Source organism: Mustela lutreola, chromosome 5 (genome assembly GCF_030435805.1).
Source record: "Mustela lutreola isolate mMusLut2 chromosome 5, mMusLut2.pri, whole genome shotgun sequence".
Classification (NCBI taxonomy): Eukaryota; Metazoa; Chordata; class Mammalia; order Carnivora; family Mustelidae; genus Mustela; species Mustela lutreola.
The window spans coordinates 48,231,614-48,257,059 of record NC_081294.1 but is presented as its reverse complement, the minus strand read 5'-3'; the positions used below and the strand labels follow the sequence as shown (position 1 = coordinate 48,257,059).

General features: G+C 40.6%; 1 protein-coding gene across 1 annotated transcript in view; it reads right to left on the bottom strand.

Moving 5' to 3' along the window:
• The window catches only part of ITK (IL2 inducible T cell kinase), a 71,093-nt gene extending 56,056 nt beyond the window's left edge, over window positions 1-15,037 (bottom strand). Inside the window, exon 1 of the mRNA XM_059174149.1 lies at window positions 14,721-15,037. Coding sequence (XP_059030132.1) covers window positions 14,721-14,858 — 138 coding nt within the window. The 5' untranslated portion in view covers window positions 14,859-15,037. The remainder of the gene's footprint in view (window positions 1-14,720) is intronic.
• Window positions 15,038-25,446: the final 10,409 nt, after the last annotated feature.

Here is a 25,446-nt window from a genome sequence, read left to right as displayed (position 1 = left end):
CTTAAAGTCAGCCATCTTGTCAGTAGTAACACCCTAACTACCCAAGAGGAAAAAGTGAGGATTTTACTCAAAAAAAGAAGAGAAAGAAAGAAAAAGAAGAAAAAGAAAAGATAATGGACTATATTCTCATATAGTTTTCAGTGGGAAGCTGGGGATCATTTTTTTCCCCAGGATTTATTCATTTATTTATTTACTTGGCACACACACACACACACACACACACAAAGAAAGAGAGTGAGAGAGGGAATACAAGTAGAGAGAGTGGGAGAGAGAGAAGCAGGCTTCCCACCAAGCAGGGAGCCCAATGCGGGCTTGATCCCAGGACACTGGAATCATGACCCGAACTGCAGGCAGATGCTTAATGACTGAGCCACCCAGGCACTCCATGGGATCCTTTCTTAAAATTATGAATGTATTTTCTCACAAGACGCTATTAAGTGCAGACACTTGTGGAAATGGTTCTTGCATTTGGGAGGAGGAAGTAGAGAGCTTTGCTCTTAATCTTATATCCTTCTATACTGTTTCACTATTTTATCGTGAACATATATATTTTTTATTGTATTTAAAAACAGTTAAAAGAAAGAAAGAAAGAAAGGGGAAGGAACAAAAGATTTCCCTTATCAGATTTATCTGATAGAAACATTTGTTTAAAATATATAAAGATGTAGGGGAAAGGGTTTCATAACAGCATTATTTATTTCACTAAAAATCTATAGAAATGTAAATATTCACCAATAGACAAACGGTTAAATTACTTATGGTTCAACTGTCGTGTGACTACTTTGTAGCCAAAAGAGAAATTAATTTATATAGAGGAACAAAAATGTATACATTAACTGAAAAAAGTTTAGAGCCATAGATGGAGCATCACCTCATTGGAGGAAAAGAAATAAAATATATAATAGTATGTACAAAACTCAAAGAAATAATGCAAAAGGAACTCTGCTAACTCTGGCTCTCTCTTGTGGGTGGCATTATGGTAGACCTGCCTGTGTACATTATATATTTCTGCAATATTTGAAGCTTTTGCAGTGCTCATGTAAATGTACTCAACAGAAAAATGAAATTAATATTCTAAAGCAGTCATAGATTTAAAAACAAAACACTCTACAACAATCTTAGCAGATGAGTATGGGAGAGGGGTGAGGGGTACACGTCAAATGCTGGGTGTGCAAAATGATCTAGCTTTTTGCCCTTGTGGCTTCCTGACCCCATTAGTCCTAAGTGGCAGTGAGGAAGCACCTGTCACCTGCTCTTCTATATCCATGGAGATTCAAGTTCATGGCGGGTGGGTCCTCTTGCCTTCTTCTTGAATGATAGCCATTTTCTCCATAGATTCTAAAAAGGCAACTCTGTACTTTTATGTGGGTATATTTATCTTAGAGGTGAAGCAATAATTCAGGATAATTTCCTGGCCTCATTCATGTTAGTTAAAGGTATTAGTGATCATTGCCTTAAAAAAGAAAAGAAAAGAAAAGAAAAAAAAAAGCCTGTTTGCTTAGGTTTGATTTCAAAAGGGAGCAGAGAGAAAAGAAGATATGTAGAAACCTAGTACAAGAAGCGAGTGCTACGTGCCGGGGGAAGCAGATTCTTCAGTCGTCCTGCACATTTTGTCTCTGCTCTGTGATTGCTCTTTCAAAACCTTCCTTCTTTCCAGAATAGGCTATGTGGATTTTTAAGGAGTTTGAAAGAGTATATTTTTCATATATCTTTCAAACACTGGAGAGTTAGTAGTCAAAGCATATCAATTAATAACTTCACTGCATTTCAGAAAATAACCCTAGCATAGAGGTGATGCTCCATCAATATTTGTTAATTGGTTGATTGAAGGAACAGCAGGTAAGGCTGAGTGTGCAGCAGGAAGTGATGAATATGAACCATATGATAAAGTTTTAATAGAAATGATTTGAGGGGCACCTGGGTGGGTCAGTGAGTTAAAGCCTCTGTCTTTTGGCTCCGGTCAAGATCCTGGGGTCGTGGAATCAAGCCCCGCATAGGGCTCTCTGCTCAGCGGGGAGCCTGCTTCCCTTCCTCTCTCTCTGCCTCTCTGCCTACTTGTGATCTCTGTCAAATAAATAAATAAAATCTTAAAAAAAAAAAAAAGAAATGATTTGAAAAGATTTCCAGAATGACTGGCAGGTGGATACCAATACCTCAACAATGAAAATGTAGTTTGAAACTAGTCTGCACAAAAGATTGAGCCAAGAAAGAGTTCTACAAATTACTAAGGAAAATACTAGGATTATAGAAAAACAGGCAAAAGGAATAGAAATTGCTCTAAAATAGATGAAAAAAAATGCTCAAACTTACTACAAAAGCAGAAATGCAAATAAATTATACTGAGATATTGTTTTTTAAACCTGTCAGACTTGCAAAGATCAAAACATATGGTAATGGTGAGGTTTTAACAAAGCATGCATCTCACATGTGGACCTGGGGAATGTTCACTGGCACAACTTCTTGGAGAATAATTTGGTCATGTTCAATAAAACAATAGATGCAAATATCCTTTTACAACAATTCACTTCAAGAAAACGTTTTCTATAAACCAAGGCTTCTCGATGGCCCTATTAACATTCAGCTGGATAATTCTTTGTTGTGAGTTTGTCCTGTGCCTTGTAGGACGCTTACCAGCACCTTGGGCTCTGCCCAGAAACGTCAGTAGCACTCTCCTTCCCAGTCAAGACAACTAAAAAAGTTTTCCAGACATTGCCAATGATGGGCAAAATCACCCATTACGGACATATTGATATAGAAAGTGACATACAGATAAAGTCATTCGTTCCTTGTTATTCACATTGACCAAAAAATTGGAAAACAGACTATGTCCATCATTAAGATAACTTTTTAACCATTCAACGAAATATTATGCCACCACAAAAAAGAATGAAGAAGCTCTTTGTATATAGGTATGGCTTGATCTTTAAGAGGTATTGCTAACAAACCAAAAGAAAGGCTAAGAAGTGTGTGTAGAGTATGCCATCATTGTATAAAAAGGAGGAAAAGGAGAATATTTATCTGTATTTACATATAGGTGCATAAAGCATCATTGAAAGAATTGATAAGAAATTGATTATACTGGTTGCTTTTAGGCCATGAAGTGCTACAGCTTAGGACAAGGTTGGGAGTGAGCCCTTGCCTAACATTTTGTAACTGGTTTTAAAACATTTATGTGAGCCTGGTGGTGGCTATTAAGGAGGGCATGTATTGCATGGAGCATTGGGTGTGGTGCATAAACAATGAATTCTGGAGCGCTAAAAAGAAATAAAAAACAAAACAAAACAAAATTTATGTGAATGTATTATCTATTCAAGAATTTATAAAAAAAAAATTAGTCTATATTTTGCAGAAGACGGTCTAATAAAAGGGCTATTCATACAGAGACCTGAAATCCAATAGGCATAGAGGCAAGGGGGCAAGAGTTCATCCCACTGACCGTTCTGTTTTGTGAACTAATTTCAATTTGCAACACAGAGGAAAGCAACATGAATAGCAGTGACCTAATCTCACTGAGATTTATAATGGACTTCTCTCAAGAATTCTACCAGCTTTCTCTTGAATTCAGAGAAATTTGGGGGTCAGACATTTGTGGCAGCAGGCTCCCTTGCCCCCAACTCACGGCTTTCTAGGTAAAGCAGGGGGGGGCGGGGGGGGACTGAGAAGATCTTTTCCATGCTCAGCTTTCCAAGTGCCCTGGCCTCTAGGGATGCACATCTGTGTCTTTCCATGTCCAGGGGGATGTCACACTTCCCTCTCTGAGCAGACTAAGTGTCTGTTACTTAAAAGCAAAGAATCTTGAAAGATGATTCATGTTGCTACTCCACGGATTCAGTGTCCAGTCTTCAGTTTACAACGTACCCACGAAATCTCCACCATTATGTGGTTCCACCAAATGGTCCCATATACTTAGTGCTGTTATTTAAATGGACTGATTTTTCACCTCAACAAATTTATTCTAAAAGGAATTTTTAAAGCACCACCATACATACAAAAATACTCTTTTCTAAAGTAAATTGTAATAAATATATAACTATTAAAACTATGTCGGGGCGCCTGGATGGCTCAGTGGGTTAAAGCCTCTGCCTTCAGCTTGGGTCATGGTCTCAGGGTCCTGGGATCGAGCCGCACATTGGGCTTTCTGCTCAGCGGACAGCCTGCTCCCCGCCCCCCCAACTCTCTGCCTGCCTCTCTGCCTACTTGCAATCTCTCTGTCAAATAAATAAATAAAATCTTAAAAAAAAAAAAAAAACGAAGTCAAAATCAGGTTTGTTCATGTACCATCTAATGTGCACCTCATGGTACCCCACTTTGGGAAACATGTAATTGGATCGCTGTACATGCACTTGGCCATAGTACAAGCTGTGAAGAGGGGTTGCATTTGGTGTGAGGGCCTTCAGTCTGGCTTTTTGGGCCGCTGGCTTGTACCCCTATTTGTTGGTCCTTTTTCTATTACCACTCTGGGTATGCAGTCCCAGAATGTTATCCAAAGAAAGTGCCCAATAAGTGGTAGCCATTATGGTGATTAGCTAGTCTGGTAAACTCAATAGTGCTGAGGCTGATATGGCACCTTTCCCTGGCAGAGGTCACCCCGGGAGCAGAGCATCCGGTTTACAAGTTCGTGAGTGTGTTCCGGTCAGCCCGCAGAGGCCAGGACCACCGAAGCACACTCTGCAAATTCACAGAAGACTGGCGACTTCACAGACTCACGGTGAGAAATAGAATGGCCAAGATGCTTGCATCAGTTTTGCAGAGAATTCTCACAGAAGGAGATTCCACTTGGGTGACCAAAGTGGTATCATAAGAGCATGTGTTGGGGTGCCTGGGTGGCTCAGTGGGTTAAGCCTCTGCCTTCGGCTCAGGTCATGATCTCAGGGTCCTGGGATCGAGCCCTGCAACGGGCTCTCTGCTCAGCAGGGAGCCTGCTTCCTCCTCTCTCTCTCTCTGCCTGCTTCTCTGCTTACTTGTGATCTCTTTCTGTCAAATAAATAAATAAAATCTTAAAAAAAAAAAAAAAAAAAGAAGAAGAAGAAGAGCACATGTTAGTGGGGGCAGAGCAGAGGGAATTACGCTAGCCCAAGGCGAGAGGCTGCTTTTACACTTATTACCACAACTGTGACCTTGGGTGAATTTCTTAACTTCTCTGTGTCTCAGTTGCTTTCTCTCTAAGACAGAATATTACTTTCATCTTCTTCAGGGAATTGTGAGGATTACTAGAGGAAAGTCGTAGGAATTTGTTCAGTCCTCTGCTTGCGGTGATGCAGGTTACTGTTGGTGGTGATAATGCTGTGCTGTCCTTCAGGTAAGCCCGGGGGTCCCCGCTCAGAACCTCCATTACACAGAGGTGGAAACTCACCAGTGAAATCTTTGCCCCAGCTCTCTCTTCTCAGACGCCATGGTTTCTATTACACGATGTCTAAGTCCAGACAAGCTTAGATTTGAAAATACCCACTGATGAACATTTAATACAGCTTTCAATATTTGTCCCAGTTGTGTGGCCTAAGAAAACATAGCCTCTCTAAGCCTCTCCTTTCTCATCAACAAAATGGGGATCTTTGGCAGAGGAGGAAGCTTTTTGACACTCCTTAAATTCTGCTCCACAGGTGGGTGGGTTTATCTACATATATGTAAGATGAACTTTAAATCAAATCATCTTATCCATGTATAAAATATTATGGGGGCAACAGGGTGGCTCAGTGGGTTAAGCCTCTGCCTTCAGCTCAGGTCATGATCTCAGGGTCCTGGGATCGAGTCCCACATTGGGCTCTCTGCTTGGCAGGGAGCCTGCTTCCTCCTCTCTCTCTCTCTCTGCCTACTTGTGATCTCTGTCTGTCAAATAAATAAATAAAATCTTTAAAAAAAATTATGTATCTTCCCTCTCTCTCACCATCACATTCAAAGCCTATAAAAATAGTGCACTTGAAAATCACCACAACAATGGGATTCTTTCATTTTCGTGGGTTCCTTCTTAGAAGCATAGTCTTCTCTAACAGTTCTGGTAACTTCTTGTGGCCCCATGCATTGCTTTAATTTCTGTAAGATGATATAGCAGCAAACAATAGAGGCCATAAAATATCTTACCCTATGACACAGTTATCCCAGACACAGTACTAGATAATGAGGAGCTTATTTTAAAAAGGAGAAAGTTTTATTTTAGATTCAATACTATTTTTTAGTATTCTCACCATACCTCGAAACAACCTGAATGTCAAAGAATAGAGGATAAGTTCATCAATTTATTCAGGTGTATGGAATAGATAAATATATCTCCAAAGTGAACTAATTTGATCACGACAAAAATCATACATGTGAGGAAATGATTACTTTGGAGACTACATAGATATGTAGAAATGTCTCTATAAAAGAACAAATGAAGAAAGTACAATACAAAATTGTCATGCATTATGATTATAACTTAAAATTGATGTCCTCACAAGAGCAATGCTCATTTCCACAGAGACTGTAAATTGATGTCTTTAGACAAAAGAATCACATAAAACTCTTGAGTGTAATTTTATTAATTTTTAAAAATAGTGTGGGGATCTGAACATTTGCTGCTGTGCCTCTTGTGATTAATCAACGTGGACCGAACCTGATTCTAACCTGTCCTCAGTCTTTGCTGCTAATGGCAGCTTGAGCTCAGTGCAGGTCCTGAGGTCCTCCGTGTTGGTACATCAAGCACCTTTCCACCAAAACATGGAGTAGGATGACTCCAGACAAAGTATCCCCAGAAGAGGGATGCTATAAGAGGTCATCAAGAAGTCCTGTCTTGAACTCTGTATGTTTAAGTCTCTATTCCTCAAATAGGAAAAGCCTTTTCCTACCTCAGATTCTTTACAGTCAGTATCCTCTGCCTGAAATGCTTTCCCCCATTTCTTCATGTCAGAGGATCTTTCTCACCCTTCAGGCCTCAGCCTGGGTATAAATTCTTTCCCTGGCCACCTTAGTCTTTCCATAGAACCTACCACTGTCTCTATACGTCCCATGTATTTATACACTTGCTTGTTGTTTGCCTTCTCCACTAGCATGCAAGCTGGTGAGGGCAGACACCTTTCCTCTGTCATTTCCCACTCTACTCCTAGCACCTAGCCCAGATGCTAAGAAATGTTTGCTGAACAAATGAATGAGTGTTTATATACCAAAAAAGAAATGTTTCCTTGATTAAGTGTTAAGTTTAATAATAATAATAATAACGTTGATACAAATAGATGTAGTTTGGAGGAGGAAGTCCTGTATGAATTTTCTATAATAAGAGGTATAATTTCTGTGACTTTTTAAATATGAAAAAAAAAGGAAAATATAATGAGAAGCTTGCTTACAAATACCTTTATATTAGTAGGAATTATCTGACGATGTAAGACTTTGGATCAGGTTCTTATTTAACTAAAATACTGACAAAGTAGATCCTGGAAGATCTACTTTTTCAGTCGGCCTAATACCACATGAAGTATAAGAATTTATTACTAGTTGGTAAAGAAAATGGAGAGATGAAGATTTAATCTTTGATATATGAAAACTTAAGAAGAGATTTAAAATGGTTTTCTCTGGGGTCCATTTCTGAGTTTGAAATGAAGACATCCTGTTTTACGTGGACCTCATACCTCAAGAAACTGAGCTCTTGGGCTTTCTGGTTAAACCTTTCTTCCAGACTGACATTCCAGACACTTATAGTATTGCTCCATGGCCTATTTTTACTGCAAAGACTGGTTGACAGATACACCAGTCCCTGAGCAGTAGGAATCAAATTTAATTTTAATGTGGGAGTATTTGCATCCAAAACAAAAACTCTCTATGTACTGGCTTTCTCCTTAAAAATCAACATCATGTCACAAAGGCAAAATCAGTTCACAAAGGGGGCGCCTGGGTGGCTCAGTGGGTTAAAGCCTCTGCCTTCAGCTCAGGTCATGATCCCAGGGTCCTGGGATCGAGCCCCACATCGGGCTCTCTGCTCCGCAGGGAGCCTGCTTCCTCCTCTCTCTCTGCCTGCCTCTCTGCCTACTTGTGATCTCTGTCTCCTCAAAAAAAAAAAAAAAAAAAAAAATCAGTTCACAAAGAAGATCCATTAAGGCAGATGCTGAAACTGCACACGTTTTCGGCCTTGAGTGGCCTGACTTACAAAGTACTTTGCTTTGGATCCTTACTTCCCTTGGCCTCAATGAACAAGGCCCCCATTTTTTTCTTAGCTCCCAGATGCTCTTCTGAATCCAATTTTACTTTTGTAACCTTTGTTCACTCCCTGGGTGTTTACTGGCCCCTTTCTGTGCGCCCTGCACTGTTCTAGGTGTTGGTGATGCTGTGATGAGTAAGGTTCTCCAGGGGATACACAGACAGAAAATAAACAGGGAAGCACATCAATAAACAATTACTATATGGAGATGCTGATGTATTGAAGTATCTGTGTACTTAGAAAAGAAACAAAACAAAAGAAAATATTTAAACAGAAAGAATCAAGCACCAGCCCTGCCAAAAGCCTGGGGGTGCTCCTGACCACAGGAAAAATGAATGCAAAACCCTGCACTTGCATACCCCACAGACTGAGCTCCCCAGGTGTACCCCCCACTTGCCTTACCCTAGTTCTGGCCGTGTCCAAAGGCCCTAAGGGGAGCATGAACTTGGAGTGTCCAAGGCTCAGAAAGAAGGCAGATGTGGTAGAAGCCTGGTGGATCAAGAGAGTGTGGTGTGAAATGAAATTGGAAAGGCATGTAGGGACCCCTGGATGAAGAGTCTTGTAGGCTATAGCTGAAGATTTACTTAAATACTCTAAGCAGCCATGGGAGGCTTTAAAATCTGGAGTAAGTCCTGATTTGTCACTTTAAAAGTTCATTGTAGATATTGCATGGATAATAAATTGTACGGAGCCTCAAGTGTCAGCAAAGTCCCAGCCAGAAGGCAACTCAGTCACATAGGAATGAGCGGGAGAGACTGTGGCTGATGAAAGCTGCAAACAAAAATGCTCAGGTAGCTTTAAGAATATTATCAGCAAAGGGTTTAGCTGTAGAGGGGAAGGAAGGGTAAGAGAGTGAGGAGGACCAAAGAGAACAGAATGCTTTGTTCTCCTAAAAAGAGGTAGGGGAGGAGGGCTGGCCCACCTGCTGGTTCCTACAGGTGCCTCTCTGACCCAACTCTTAATATTCCAACCTCCTGAAGCCTCTTCTTCCTCTTTCAAAGCTGGGCCATGAACTTCTACCTCCAGGGAGCCTTGTTTACTTACTCCTACGCCAGAACTCTTCCCTTTGAAGTCCTAGATAACTTACTTTGTTCTCTGCTTTTTGGAATTGAACCTTATTCTTCTAGGGGTTCATTTGTGTAACTCTAACCTCTCCCATGGTATCTACCCCTCCTGTCCTTGCCCTTTCTCTCCTTTTCTTCCTTCCACGAATAATGAATGATGAGTAATATTTGCTAGGCACTGTTATAGACCCTGGTGAAGCCCTCTTTACCAAACTGGGTGCTGGCCCTCGTAATGCTTATAATCTACAGGAGGGTGGGGGAATGACATTAGCACAATTATCACTTTAATAAATGGGTAATTGCAATTCTGGACATGTTCTGAAGAGAGGATAGGTATGGCTAAGCATAGGATAACAGGAGCAGATGACCTAGTCCAGAGAAATCAGGGAAGGCTTCCCAAGCAAATGACATTCAAAATGCGGGCCTTAACATTGGAGGAAATCTAATGTAGTTGGACCCCAGATAGATGGAAGAAAAGGAGACATGAGATGTTACGGAGGACGGCCTGTGATAGATTCTGGTGTCTGCTCTAGGTCTAAGGGGAGAAGCGCTACAGGGACATGTCCACTTCTAGTAAGAATCATCAGGCCATGATCACAGTCACCATGTGCCATGCTGGCTGCTGTGTGGGGCATAGGGTTGTGGGGGCCTGGGGCAGAGTGGGCACAGGGAGACCATTGGGAGGTGGTAGCAGTCCCAGGTGAGAGCAGCTAGCAGCTTTCATGGGGAAAGTGACCATAGAAAATGGAGAGAAGATTCTAGAGGAACTTTAGGAGACAAAGCTGGCCATGGCTCTCATTTCTTTTTGAACACATAGTGGGGCTCCCTGAAGCAATGAAGACAAAGATTTGTCTTGAAGTATGGGTGGAAATGATAGAGCTGACGACATGCTTTACTGCAGAAATCCCTTGCCCTGGCTTGCTGATCTTCTGGACTGCCCTCTCCACTGAGGACTTCAGAGCAAGAAGGCATTGTGCGTGCTGCAGTGACCCGGAGGAGGTCCCAACTGCCCTGGGTCACTACTACTAATAGTAATAAGTACCATTTACAGAGGGCGGGGGGCTGTGTAGACCTTAGAGACATGTGGCAGTTATTTAAATTCTTTCAGCACAAGTTATTGAAATTTTCTTTGCCTCGGTTATCTGCTCTGTAAATTAAGATACTACTACTTCCAAATTTAGAGGATGGTGGTAAGGGTTAGATGAAATAATCCACATTTCGCACAGTGACTGACACCTAGTAAGTGTTCAGTAAATATTAGCTACTATGATTATTGAAATAATGGTAACCTCCTTCTCACTAAAAGAAACAAGATGAAGACGAAATGTTTAATCATTACAAAAAATGTAAATAGCTTTACGCAGAGTCATGCAGCCTTAAGCAACTTACTCAAAACTGTGGCTTATAAGTGGGGAAGTCTTTGACCCAGTATTACGTGACACCAGAAAATATGTTTTTGACATGCAAGGAAAGCAAGGAAAAAGCAAGGGAAGGGGACGATCTTTAAGAAAGATGCATGTTCCTGGAGATGTTTCTACTGCTAGATCGGACTGCAGGCTCACGGGAAGAGCCTGTGCGGAGTGGAGACCCATGACCAGACACTCACTAGCACGGTGGCCTTGACTGTGTATCCTGCCCCACATACATGGAATGGTTCCCACATGCTTGTGAGCAGCACAGGCTTAATCTTGAAGGTGCAGAGACATTAAAACAGGGAAACCTTTGCAGTTCTCCTGAGAGTCCTTCCGAAGATGGAGGTGCTACCCATAGGGCCCAGCTTCTCACGTGCCTTTCTCATGAAATACTCAGCATCACCTGAGGTAGGTAGAATTGGGGTCCTCACTTCACAAAGAGTGAACAGAGGCTTAAAGAGGCTAAATACCTTGCCCGAGAGCCACATCCAGAAGCTGATAGAGCCAGAATTTGAACCCAGTGCTAGCTGGCTCTACTGGCCTCACCAGTTGCTGCTTGTCTCCATCTATGCTGCCCCCTCCATTCTGCACTTACTGGAAGGACCCAAGGCCCTCCATTTCTCTCTGACGCCTGGAAAGGGTCTGTTCTCACTCATGTGCAGCCAGGCACGTTGCCCAGCTAGCGACCCCCTCTCTGACATTGTTTGTAAAGCGGCCCAGTGGTGTGTTGGAGTTGGCTTGCTGTGGCCCGTGGGGGCTGATGGTTAAATTTTGAGGAATTCTGGGAGCCAGGAGACATCACAACGGCAGTTTGAAATGGGCCATGACGTGAGTATTGACGAGAAATCCGCCAACACTATGGATGGGGGCTCCCTGAGGCTCCCCACTGCCATGGCCAGCACAGCAGTTTTAAACCTCTACCCACACACCACGGGGCCCCGATCTCACTGTCCTCTGCTAAAGAATGCCAGGTATCACAGGCCACTCTGCAGGGAAATTGGCAGGCACGGGGAGCTGTCTGCAAGCACACGGGCCAGTGAGCCATGACCTGCCAACTCCAGGCTTCCTTCTGGCCCCCTGCATCAGGGCAAAGGCCCTTCCTGGCTCCACTGAGGACACCCGCACATTTTACTACCCGGACCCAAATCTGTGTTAAAGTAAGAGGCTCCATCAGTATGAACATGGATATTTCAGGTTAGAAAATGGTATTTAGAGTTGGAAAAAGACTTACTGCATTTGCAGAATGACAGACTTCTTTTTTCTGAAAAGGTGGGATTATTTTTAAACTGCAAGGAACAGCATTTTACAGATAAGAAGAGTGAAAAAGAAGCGGTGACCTCGAGAGGGCCGATAGTTGGCTCGGCATCCTGCATTTCATCGTGCATACATATCTCTCCCCGCAGACTTGCGTTTAGTCACGGAGTAGAAAGAATCCAGGCCCCCGATGTTAGCCTGACTTTGAAGACTACTTTGATGTTTTCCTTCATTTGAAAGTGAATGTGTTATGCCATGCTGCTTGCTCCTTCGGAGACACGATGATGATACAAATAATGGCTAATTTTTACTAAGTAGCTGGGCTTATGCTAAGTACTTCATCTATTAAGTTGAACTCTATGAAACTGCTAATCTCTCTCCTTTTTTGATCTACTGAGTAGTCATTTCAAGTAGTTCAGTCTAAATGCATTCTATCTGGTAATCTTTACCATATTCTCACGAAGTGAATACTATTATCACACCTACTTTACAGATGCTAGGACTATGGCTTTAATCTTTTTAAAATAGTTTCTTCCCACAAGTGCTATGCTATTGTTTTGTATGGGTGCACACTTGTGTGCAAATCAATGGCCCTAAACAACGGAACATACATAGAGCATGAATAGTAATAGCTCACATACCTGACTTTCTCAATGACCTTGGAAAAATTTCTAATGGATTTTTATAATATTTGAAGAAATGCTTTTATCAATGTTGTATATGAATATAAACCATAGGCATTAGAAAACAAAAAAAATTGATGTTTGTACATGATATATCTGTTATATCCCATATGGAAATGTTAGGAACTATAGCTTATGGTTCCCCAGAATTAAGTGCTCTGGAATTTTTTTTATAATAACTAAAGAATAAGTGAAGGGCACCTGGGTGGCTCAGTCTAGTTAAGTGTCTGCCTTTGACTCAGGTCATGATCCCAGTGTCCTGGGATTGAGCCCATATAGGGCTCCCTGCTCAGTGGGGAGTCTCCCTCTGCCCCTCCCCCTGCTTGTGCACTTTCTTTCTCTCTCTCTCTCTCTAATAAATAAAATCTTAAAAATATAAATGAATAAGGCAGTGATTTTACACCATTGCCTATATGCAAATTATAACCAACAAAATTCAGAATCAAGACCATTTGGTTGTGTGATTATTTGCAAATAATATTGTACTGAATTCACCACCAAACAGCCCACAAACAGCAACGCTGCTCAAAAATAATCAGCACTAACCAAAGCTGACGATGCCTGGAAAACAAATGTCAGGAAAACAAATTGGAGAAAGCTGAAAAATGGGCTCTGGAAAAATAATTAAAAGAAATGACTGCTCTTTCAGTATGAAACAAGAAGTTCTAATGTCACAGTAAGAGAGAAAACTGACCGATGCCATGTGGTTTTTCAGTTGTGTATAATGAATCCTTCGAGTTGACTGTTAGCCCAATGTTAACTTAGTCAATAAATATGTACTGAGTATCTAGCAAGGGGGCCCTGTCCGTAAGTAATCCCACATGCCTTCCGATTGATTATTGACCGTTACCAATGCTGAAGATGAGCGTGCCTGAGCCTCTATAGAAGCAGCAGTCTGATTTCAGCTGTGGCATCCATAGGTTCCTTACCCAGTCTGGCGTCCTTCGAGGCTCCATTTCACTGCACACGTCCAAGCCTGGCTCTCAAAAGATTCCAAATTCATGTCTATACCTATGAAATCAGATCCCAGCAAGGAATGGGGATGCCTTTGTCTCTAAGTCTCCACCAAGCCCCTAATGTTATTTCCCCTGCAGGAAAATATCAGTGAAAATGCTGCCTTCCCTCCCTAATGATGGGGAAAAAATAATACAATGATAGAGTTAAAAGTCACACACATGCTTTGAAAACTGGCTGAGAAGGACTTAACAGGTGCTAGAATGTTTAAAGAACAAAGAACTTATAGGTAGTATTTTCAGATCTTTCATGTTGGAAAGAAAGAATCTGGTGCAAAAAGATGCAGGCATTTATTTGCTCAGGCTCAGTCACCTAGAGAGTAGAGTTTGGTCTAATAACAGTATTATCATCAGTGATAACAAAGCAACACGAGCAATCATAACAATATCACTAATGTGGAATATAAGAATATCTCTAGGCATATAAAGATGCTAAGTAGCTATAATCTTCTGACTAAGAACCAATGGTCTATACTGCACAATATCGTGACAGCCCCTGTCTCCTGTGAAGTTTTCCAAGGGATAAAAAAATTTACCATTGGACCTTGTAAATGTTAGATAATTAAATGCCTGGGGAATATTATTCCAATATAGTAAGTGAGTAATGACCATTGGAACAAATAGAATTAAATTAATAAAAACATTACACTAAACTTATCACTTAACCATTGCAAGTATCAGTTTCCTCAACTTTAAATTAAGGAAGCTGAGCGAGATCATCCCTTAGGTCCCATTAAATGCTAATATTTTACTAATCTATGTCCCATAAAATCTAGTATACTTCAGGTGAAATTCAAATTATATCCAATCATAACATTTGTCACATAAAATATTATAATCTTATAATTAAACCTGCAGGAAAAAACCACCAATGAATATTAAACTTATTCTTTTGCAGATGTTAGAACTAAAGTCACCTTAATATAACCCCCCCCCCCCCCACCTCTGGACATTTTTCCACCTTCTCTTCTGATGACTCTTACTGTACTTTTTAGGCTGTTATTTAGCAAGCATGTCTGTGGCCCCTTTGGCTTGATTTTATTCCACGTATATCTTCATAATTCAGCCCACTCTAAATTTAAAAAAAAAAAATAACTATTTAAAAAAAGACAAGACAAGTGCTCACATACCCCTTGACGATTCTCAAAGTATGCCAGGCTGGTTTTGGTTAAAACAAAGAAACGGACTTTAAAGTTTGAGGGAGAAGTTCTTCTCTTTTGTTGTGATTTCTTGATGAGCTGTTCTTCCAGGAGGATAAAGTTGTTCATGATCCAAGTCTTTGGAAGGGAGGCACCATGGGCATCACCCCGTGGCACCTCCAGTGGAAACGGCTCCGGCACGAGGAACGCGCTGGGGAGGCGGTTGATTTTCCGAGAGCTGTGAAAGGCCCCTTGCCTCCAGTGTTATCTTTTCATCAGTGTTCAGTCAACACTGTGGAGCTTCTCCTCTGATGTCAAAGGCTATAACCACATCCTTTCAAAATTCACAAAACTAAAAGGCATATGTAAAAACTATACACACCCTTTGCTGTACGGTTTGGAAATGATATTTGAAGAATCTTAGACTCAAAGTGGTAGGAAGCATTTGAGTTTAAGCTTTACAGTCCTTGGTTTAGCCCGGCTGACGGTTAAGGCATTCTTGCAGGCGGGGTGGGCTGTGAAGCCAATGGGGATAGGCTGTGTGGTAGCTTCCTTCTGCTGCTGTAACAAATGATCACAAATTCAGTGGTTCACAATGTATTATCTTACAGTTCTGTAGTTCAGAAGTCCAAAATGAGTCTCATCAGGCTAAAATCCAGGTTTCAGCAGGCCTGCGATCCTTTCTGGAGGATCTTTAGGGTAGAATTTGTTTCCTTGCCCCTTCCGCTTCTAGGACCACCCGTATTCCTTGGCTCGTGGATCTCTTCCTCCATCTCCAAAGCCAACAATGACTGGTCAAGTTCTCTCACCTTATACCACCCTAAGCAATTCTGTCTCCCTCTTCCAAATGTAAGGATCCTGGTGCTTACCCCTGGGTCTGCCAAGATGATCTAAAATAATCACCCTATTTTAAGGTCAGTTTGCTGCAACCTTAATTCCATCTTCTACCTTAATTCCTCTTTGCCATGTAACCTAACACATTCACAGGTTCCAGAGATTGGGCATCAACATCTTTAGGGGATCCGTTACTCTCTACCACAGTTTGAATTCTGGCTCCACCATCTAACTAGCTGGAAGACTCTAGGCAAATTCTCAAGAGCTCTGAGTCTCGGGTTTCTCATCTGTGAAAGGGGATAAGAGTGTCCCTATACAAGGCACCACAGGGCTGTTCTCTGGTTTCCTTGCCAGTCTCATTTCACAGCTTGCTCACCCATTCTCACTCCAGCCCTCAAGCATACCCCCAACATCTCTTCAAACATCTGCTCGCATTGCCTTGAAACAGTTTCTCTGCCCTGCTTTGCCTGTTTTAACTCTAAATTACACTGCAAGTCTTAGCCTTCATGTCACTTCCTCTGGGAAGCCTTCCTGGTGTCCTTAAGTCAAAATCGCCAATTATACACAGATGAGCCCTTAGAGCTTTCTCTTTATACTCATTATGACAGTTGTCATTGTACATTTTGGAGGGTGATTTTTGCATTACTGTTTCTCTTCCCCACTCTTCTAGAAACTCCATGATGGTAAAGACTATGTGTGGTATTGCTCCCTGTTATATATTCAGCAAGAATCACAAAGCCTGGTACGTATAAAGGGATGTTAAAAAAAAAATGTGTTGAATGAATAATCACCAAACTGGGTTAGACAGTTAAAAAAGACGATGACCATAAAACACTTCAGAGAAATATATTGAAATTTATTGTTTTGTGAAGTTTAAATGAAAGCCCATAGGAGTTACAAATAGATGATTACCTTCTTACCCTAAACCTTAGTGGAAGAGCAGAAAACCAGTATGAATTGCATAAAAAACAAGGTGCATTTGGGCTTTGAGACAAAGAAACTTGTATTGGAATCCCATTTCTCTTACATATTAAGTTACTTTTCTTTGAGTAAGCTACTTACTCTCTCTGATCCCAAGTCTCCTTGTACCATCCTTTTGAGGCCTGAATTCCATAAACTCTGAATGGTGGGTGCTAGTTGCATGTCTTGCCTTAGAAGTAGTATATGGTTGAAGTATAATATGTGAGTCTTACTTCTGGCATGAAGGAAATAACCAAGAAATCTCAGTGGAAGCAGAGATGGCATATACTGAACAGGGATAAATAATGAAACATTAAATGAAAATTATTCCATCATTTTTGCTGGATAGGAATGCAATTATCTAAAATTTTCCATTTTGAATGTAAATTACCAGACTACAGCTTAATTTTGTTTCACATATTAGATGCCCTACATAGTCAAGACACTCAGGAGTGTGGAGAAGGGGGATAATTTACATGATTCCCTCTCCCACATTCTGAGGTTTTAAGATGTGTGTGGAAATACCCTGCCCAAAAGATGTAGTATTTTTTCTCTCTCTCTCTCTCTCTAAATCTGGGCTCGAGGCAAGGAATGCTGTTTTCTCTAAACAGTTACTCTCCCTACTTCTTTCTGGGTAACTGACTTCCTAAAGGTTATCTGGGCCTAGGGCTTCCAGAATAAAGGCTACATTTTTCAGTCAGAAGACTATTTTTTAGCCAATGGAACATCGTAGATGTGATGAGCCCAATTTCCAGGGGATGTCCTTAGTGGCAGTCATCCTACTCTTTTTTTCCCTTCCTACTGACAAGAACGTGGATATGATGGTTGGAGCTAGAGCAGCTCTTTTATATCATGAGGTGAAAATTGCATGTTGAAGACAACAGAGGGTAAGGCAAAAGAGCTGTAGGTCATAATGAGCTTGGATCCTCGATGCCAGCATGGAATCACTTTTTTCTTTTTTAACATAAAGAGAAATAAAACTACATTTTCTAAGCCTCTGTTATTTTGAAGTTCTGTCACTAACACCAAACCTAGTGTTAACTAATATAGTACTATATTTTAAAATAGACTGTAAATTCCTTTGAAAAGGGTAGATTTATACCTATTTGGTTCAGGTTGAAAGATTTACAGACTTCATAAAGTGTTCTCATCTGGGAAAGCAAAATATCATCAGTAACTATTGTAATACGTGCCTTTCATTTGCCAAGTCTTCATGAAGTGCAATCATAAGTAACTTTATTCTCTTTCTCATAATACCTTCAAGCTCATTCACTGGGATTTGTCTTTGTCCTCACCTAAATGTAACCCTAAGAGGCCTAATATTTTCTCATAGCTTTCAGAAAACATTCATAAAAATACATAATCCCTTTGTTCTGTTATTTTTTTGTTTTAATATTTTATTTATTTGAGAAAGTGAAAGAGTGTGTTCAAGCAGGGGGAGGGGGAAAGGGAGAGAGAGAATCCCAAACAGACATGCTGAATACCCAGTGCAGAGCCTGATTCAGAGCTCCACCCCAGGTCACCCCAAGATCACGACCTGAGCCTAAACCAAGGGCTGGATGCTCAACCTCCTGAGCGACCCAGGTGTCCCCCTTTGTTTTGGTTTTAGAAAGTCCAGTTCACTGGAGCTAAATTCAAGAAGCTCCCACTTGTCGAAGATAGAACAATTTGGGCATCAAAAAGAATGGTAACCATGAAGAATAGAAGAACAGCCAAATGTTAAAATCATGAGTTTATAAGATGCTTAAAAAAAAAAATCTCGGGGCGCTTGGGTGGGTCAGTGGGTTAGAGCCTCTGCTTCAGCTCAGGTCATGATCCCAGGGTCCTGGGATCAAGCCCCACATCAGGCTCTCTGCTCAGGAGGGAGCCTGCTTCCCTTCCTCTCTCTGCCTGCCTCTCTGCCAACTTGTGATCTCTGTCAAATAAATAAATAAAAATCTTAAAAAAAAAAATCTCAACCTATTGATCAATTTGGAGGATGTTGGAGAACCAAGGTATTGTTCTGAAAACCAGAAAACAAAGGGAAAGAATAAAACATGTCTTCTGCCTTTCTTGAAGAACCATATCTCAGTTTAGTATTCAAATATTTAATAAGGGAAGGTCTTTCTTTAGAGAAGAATATCAACTAATACACGAAGAAGGAGTGATAGAATACTGTCATAGTGCAATCTCAATGACACAATGGATTTAGCCAACAATCATCAGTGGTTGCTAAAATCATTATGTGAAAAGCCAGCAGGAAAATTTATAGTTTATACATTAGCTTGATAACACTGTAATGTACTGATAAATCTTAACAGAGAGACAACTAGACATATTATGTTTCCTGATGCAATGCAATAGGAAGTACACAAAACCACCTACACAGAAGTCTTACTCAAAAAAAAAAAAAAAGTCAGACCCAAATCTCAACCCCCTAGATCTAAATCCAAGCTAGCAGGAAATATAGGAGATAAAGGAACATGACAAATAACACAGACAGATGCAACTGGACGAGTCCAGAATACACAAAACACTGAGACAAGTGACCTTGTGTCTGTAACAAGTCTGCAACTTGTAGATTAAAAGACTTTAAGAAGCATATATCAAGCATGTGATGGTTTTGTTTGGATTTAGGTTCAAACAAACCAATTGTATAAAGTCATTTCCTTATTGTACAAAACAACAAGGAAATCTGAAATTGCGATTTGATGATTAATTATTAATTTTTAAGGTATGATAATGGTCCTGTTATGTTAAAAGTATCCTTATCTTGCACAGAAATATATTGAAATAATTATTTATAAAATAATAAGATGCTCAAGATTAGCTTTTTTACAACTTTGGGAAGGAGGAGAAATACGTAGGGGAAGAGATGAAAGATGTTTTGTCCATGAGTTGACAATTACTGAAACTGGGTGATGGGTAGGTGGGGGTTCTTTATTCTATTCTCCTTATGTTGCTGTATGTTTGATAATTTCCATCATGAAAAGTTAAAAAAAGAGAAAGCAAGACCAGTCCAGATCAGCATAATAATAAAAAATCCAAACATGTATTCAATTTAATGCTTTTCCTCAACCTAAGCATGAACCTGCTTCTGACTTAGAAGCATGGTGACTTTTCCACCATGTCCTAGCTCCTCCTCTTTACCTTCCCATTAACCTGGATCTGGACCTACCTGTTTGTGCTCAGATTGTGGGGGAGAAGGGAACAAGGCACAGCATTCAATGAGACTACCATTTTAATCTGGGGTCGATGCCCTCTGCATGTGGTGGATACGCAATTGTTGTTGTTTTTTCTTCCATAGTAAAATTTGGTCATGTGTTTTGTTGTTGTCATCATTTTCAGAGGACTCTGACAGCAGTTCTCTTAATGTGAGAGATGCTACTTGGATTGGGCAATGAGCCCAACCCTCAGCTCTTGGACATCTACTGCTGCAGCTTCAATGTACCTCCTGCTCCTTCCAGCTCTGCGGGGATCCCTTTCCCCATCTTGGTTGTCCTCTTGGGTGAATTTTCCTTGAAAATGAACTGCATGCCATTTATTCCTTCCATGACTCTACTGCAAGACTCAGGGATCCTTGCCCTGCAACTGATAGGTGCACCATTTGTCCCAAGTACAGCTCTTCTCCCTCTTGAGACCAAATAAGCAGATCTTCCACAAACTTTCACCAGTACTTTTTCTCCAAGTGGGACTTAGACACCAGTCCTTAGGTCTCCTAAACTCTGTTAGATAAGTGTCAAGTTCAGTGAGTAGTCCCTTCAGGCCCCTGTCACTTGGCTTCTCATGGAGGCAAGCACCCACTTTCCTTCCCCCATGTGGGGCTGTTAGAGGAAATTTGTAGTGCACCAACATCTCTTTCTCTTGACTTTTCAAGCCCTTGTTTTCTAAGGATGGGAGGTGGGCAAACGCTATTACTGGCAGAACCTGTTTTGCTTCTTACTATGTCACAGATGATATAGTATTCTATTTTAGGATAGGAAGATTCTTGATTCCTTTAATTATAGTATTATAGACCTTTGTGGCCTCAGCTGAAACTGAGTTAGAAAACCTCACTGAACCCCTAACAAAGAAGATAACAATTCAGTCTGGCACTGCTGGATCCTGACATCAGAAATGTTCATTTTCATTTCTCAGATCTGTATTGACTTCATGTGAGGCCCACTTTCCTTCATGGCCACACAATGGATGCCAGGAGTTATCAGTTGACTCGTTAACACTGGAACTGGGTTCTTCTCCCTAACAGTTCCAGCAAACCCTTCAGAACTATGGGTCATCCTCCTGGCTTGGGTGGCATGACCACGGGCACCTCCAGCATCACAGCCAAAGCAGTAGAATGTTCTGTTGCCTATTTCTAGGTCTGTACTCTCTCCTGGATTTGGGGGTGGTGTAAGATCAGCCCTACCCAACCACGCTTAGGAAGAGCATGGGGGCGGGCAAGGAACGCCAGTGTGTTGCCACCAGAGAAAGTGGGATGGTTGTCAGTTCACCAATAAATGATCTGCCTTTACACTAACCTAAGGTCCATCTTTGTTGCTTTATCATTTGATATCCCACAGTTCTAGTCCTCTTTCCTGGTCTGAGGAATAACCATTCAGATAAGGGAAGATGCTTCTTATGTAACCACAGAGATTTCTTGTGTCCAGGCCAGAGATCCTTTAATGGTCCTCTTAGGATGTGGCCTCAAAGCTCTTTATATTTTCCCTATCTTTCTCGTCTGAACTTGATCAGGTTTATTTATATCTGTTTAAAAATGATACCCAGAATATTCTGGTAATTACATAGCCTCTTCTGAAAAGGGTTTTTAAAACCTCACAAACCTTTATTCCTTCTAGAACTACTAATCAGGGGGGAGAAAAAAAGAGCATGAGCACATAGCCATATATGCACAAAGTGTTCCCTGCAGTGTTTTTTGTAACAAGAATGGTCTATATGTGCCTCACTGAGAAACTTATTGAATAATCTATGGTGCGTCCATTTGACAGGACACTCTGAGACCGTGAAAATGAGTAAAATTAATCTATAATGTATCATTCTAAAAAAGTACTAGATATATTTAGGATAAAGGTGCAGATCAGTATGAATGGCATAATCCTGTTTTTACCTGAAAAACTTTTGGGTTTATATTAACGTGTGTGTGTATATATACCCACAGGGCGATGACAGGGAGTTTACAAATCAATCATTCCAGTAAACGGAATTAAAAGGGTAGAAAGATGTTTCACTTTTCAATTTATATAAATAAAAATTGACATTATAGAGGAATTCCTTTCTACTTTCCAATTTAAAATAAGATAAAACTATGCCCTTTGTCAGAAATCTTTGGTTTAATTAGCAGAAGACAGAGATAACAGATGGCCAGAAAGCTTAGAGCTAATTTTCTAAACTAGATATATATTTCTGGTTCTAACTGTAAAATACATCCTCGCTGGAAAAGGCAAACCAGCCAATAGACAAAATTCTTCTAGTGTCACCCCTCAGAGATAATCAATGTTAATATTGATTGTACATTCATCCAGGACTTTTTAGGGTTAAATTAAATATTTCATTGTAATAATTATCTTATCCTAGCTGTTGAATCAGCCACCTGTATGCAGTGTCTTTATCGTTATTGTGAACAGCTTTAGTATTTGTGTGTATATTTAATGGCAAGCTTCCTTAGTATCGCATCAAAGAGAGAAATATATAAGCCAAGGGAGGCCATCTCCCGGCTTATTAACATAGCAAGATTGGAAGCTGAGAGGGAAATGGTCTCGAAACAAAATGAGGGCAGAATTTTTGGCTCAACGGGGGACTACATGTGGCTGTGCAGGACAAAAGAATGAAGGAAGCAAAAAGGAAGTAGAAAGGGAAGAGAGGGTGACAGGAGTTGAATCATAATGCTGAGAAATGAAATTATTTAGATCACCTGTCTGGCTTCTTTTATACCTACCAGCTCATTTTCTTTTTAAACCTAAGGCAGAAGCAAACTGATTTGCATCTTGCCCCTCAGGGGAAGAGTCAAGGTGACTGCAGTCTTGATCTAGGGCCAGAGGTAGACAAAGCAGGTTGGCTTCCTGAAGTCCTAGGTGTCTAAAGCTAACCGCAGCTCATCCCACGCCACCTTGCTTAGCAGCATTGACATAAAAGTACTGGGGATTGTATTTTAGGCCAGGGGATTTACCCCACAGATACATACTGTGTACTGTATGGAAATCTCCCCACCCTCACATCCTGCCCTAGCTAACAATGCCCTCTCAGGTGGCATAGTCATTAAAAATGCTATATATAGAGTCTGCTTGCCTTGGCTTTCAAAATAACAGACGGGGAACAAAAGTTATTGACTGAAACCTCTTCCCATGATATATATGTAGACTTGAACCACCTATAGTCCTGCATGTCTACATATACACAGTATATCATATATTCTTTTTACTTCTTATGTCTCTTTAATCTTAGGCCAATTAAAATATATATGGAAAATTGTGCTTAGAATTGCGGCTTTGGCAGTTTTTTTTTTTTTTTTTAAGATTTTATTTATTTATTTGAGAGAAACAAGAGAGCAGAGCCCAAGCGGTGGGTTAATGGGGCTGGAGAGAGAAGCAGACTTCCCGCTGAGCTGGGAGCCGAGATCAGGCTCCTTCCTAGGACCTGAAGACATGACCTGAGTTGAAGGCAGATGCCCAATCATCCAAGCCACCCAGGCGCCCTGGCAGTTTTTCATACAATATAATTACTGTTGGTTTTAATATCGGGATGGGTGTTACTAGGCTCACCATGCATTTAACTCATTCACTATTACCCTAGTATATATTTAATTACCCTCCTGTTTTGTTCCCTGATTCTACCCTGTGTTCTCCTCTGAGATCGTGAGCTTTCTGAAATTAAGGTCATGGCACACACATACTTCACTATTTTCCTTGTTAAGAAGAATTACCCGGGGCGCCTGGGTGGCTCAGTCTATCAGGCAACTGCCTTTGGCTTGGGTCATGATCCCAGGGTCCTGGGATCGAGCCCCACATCGGACTCCCTGCTCAGCGGGGAGTCTGCTTCTCCCTTTGCCTGCTGCTCTGCCTACTTCTACTCACTATCTGTCAAATAAATAAATAAATTTTAAAAAAAAGAAGAAGAAGAATTACCCATGGGGTGCCTGTGTGGCTCAGCTGGTTAAGCATCTGTCTTCTGCTCAGGTCTTGATCCTGGGGACATGGGATGAAGTCCCACATTGTCAGGCTCCCTGCCAGCAGGGAGCTTGCTCCTCCTTCTCCCTCTGCCCTTCCCCCCAGCTTGGGCTTTCTCTCTCCCCCTCTTGCTATCATCTCTCTCTCAAATAAATAAAATCTTTAAAAAATAAGAATAAAAATAATAAATAAATAAAATTACCCAAAACTTGTAAATAAAACATTTGAAAGGCAGGCAACATGTACTTTTGGTGCCATAGTAAAACATTCCTTAACATGCTAGCCCAAGGATTATTTAATTGTCTAAGAGAAGGAAGTAAAACCATGGAATTGTATCAGTAAGACTGAAGTATTGCTATCTATTATTTTTAGAAGCTTTTTTGAGATACATTTCACATACCATAAAATTCATCCATTGAAACTGTATAGTTCAGTGGTTTTTAGTGTATTCACACTTGGTAGCTATCATAATGTAATTTGAGAACATTTTTGGTCCCTAAGAATGCTATCAACTATTGATTCAAGTCTCAGAGTCTGTGAAGTTCTGTAATGACTTACAGATTTTTGTTTAGAAGAGATGCAAATGATTTCTGCCTTATAAAGAAAAGATAACCCCAAAGGTTAAGATTTTATTGTCTTGTAGAGATTTAACCAGTTCAGTAACTAACTTGGTTACATCCACCTGACATTCTTTCTCCGATGCCAATGGCTATTCCTCCGATTCTCTTTGGAACCAGCTTTCCCATCCTGCTGGTTCCCTCATTGGTAGATTAATTAAATCTTCGAGGTGTTTCTCTATATTTGTATGAAAGTCATGTTTAATAATTTTTGAGACTTACCTTTGATAACCTGAATGCTCTTAGCACAATAATGGGCAATGGAATGGCCAACTGGTAAACATATCCTGACTTATTGATCTCTATTTTTTTGATAGGAGATGTGTCAGACTTTTAAAGGTTGGGAAGAGAGAATAAATTTTTGAAAGGTCTTCAAGAGAAATCAGAAAACAAATTTTGAATGATATTTTATGTTTTGGTTCTCAAATTCTGAAATTTTGTGCTACAGAGAGTTACCTTTGAATGAAGCTATTTATTTCTTTCTATATCAAAGCCTGAATCAATGAATGGTCTAAGAATAGAGCTTTACTGACATAACATTTTTATAGCTCTGTAAGTCTTAGAATATTATCTATTTATGTAAAAGTAGTATATGCAACAAATCAAAATCTGAAAGGTATAAAAGAGAGTGCCCTGGAGAGCTAGGTCTCCATCCCACCATTTCCCCCAGCCAACAAGTTGCCCCAAGGTCGTTTTTGTTACCAGTTTCTTGTCTATCTTTGCACACATATGTACACACACACAAATGTCATTTGAAGATTTTTGATTCAAAAACATATGGCATACCATATATGCCATTTTGCAACTTGCTGTTTTTCAATCTACTAACATCGATTGAAAGTTGTTTGACACCAGGATACATAATAGTTGCCTCAATTAAAACATATCTAGCAACTGATCATTTTTTACTTCTTGCACTGCTACCACACTCGTCTTAGCCATCATCATCATCATCATCTCTTGCAGGAGCCACCCAGTCTCCACTTCTGTCCCCCTGCACCTCTGCAATCTCTCCTCAACATGATGGCAAGAATGATCTCTCTACAGCATCATCACCCCTTTAGAGCAAGGCCAAAGACCTCACAGTTCTACAAGGCCTGTACAACACCATCTGCTCCCCCACTGTCACCACAGTTGCTTCTTGGTCTCAACTCCAACCACTTTCTT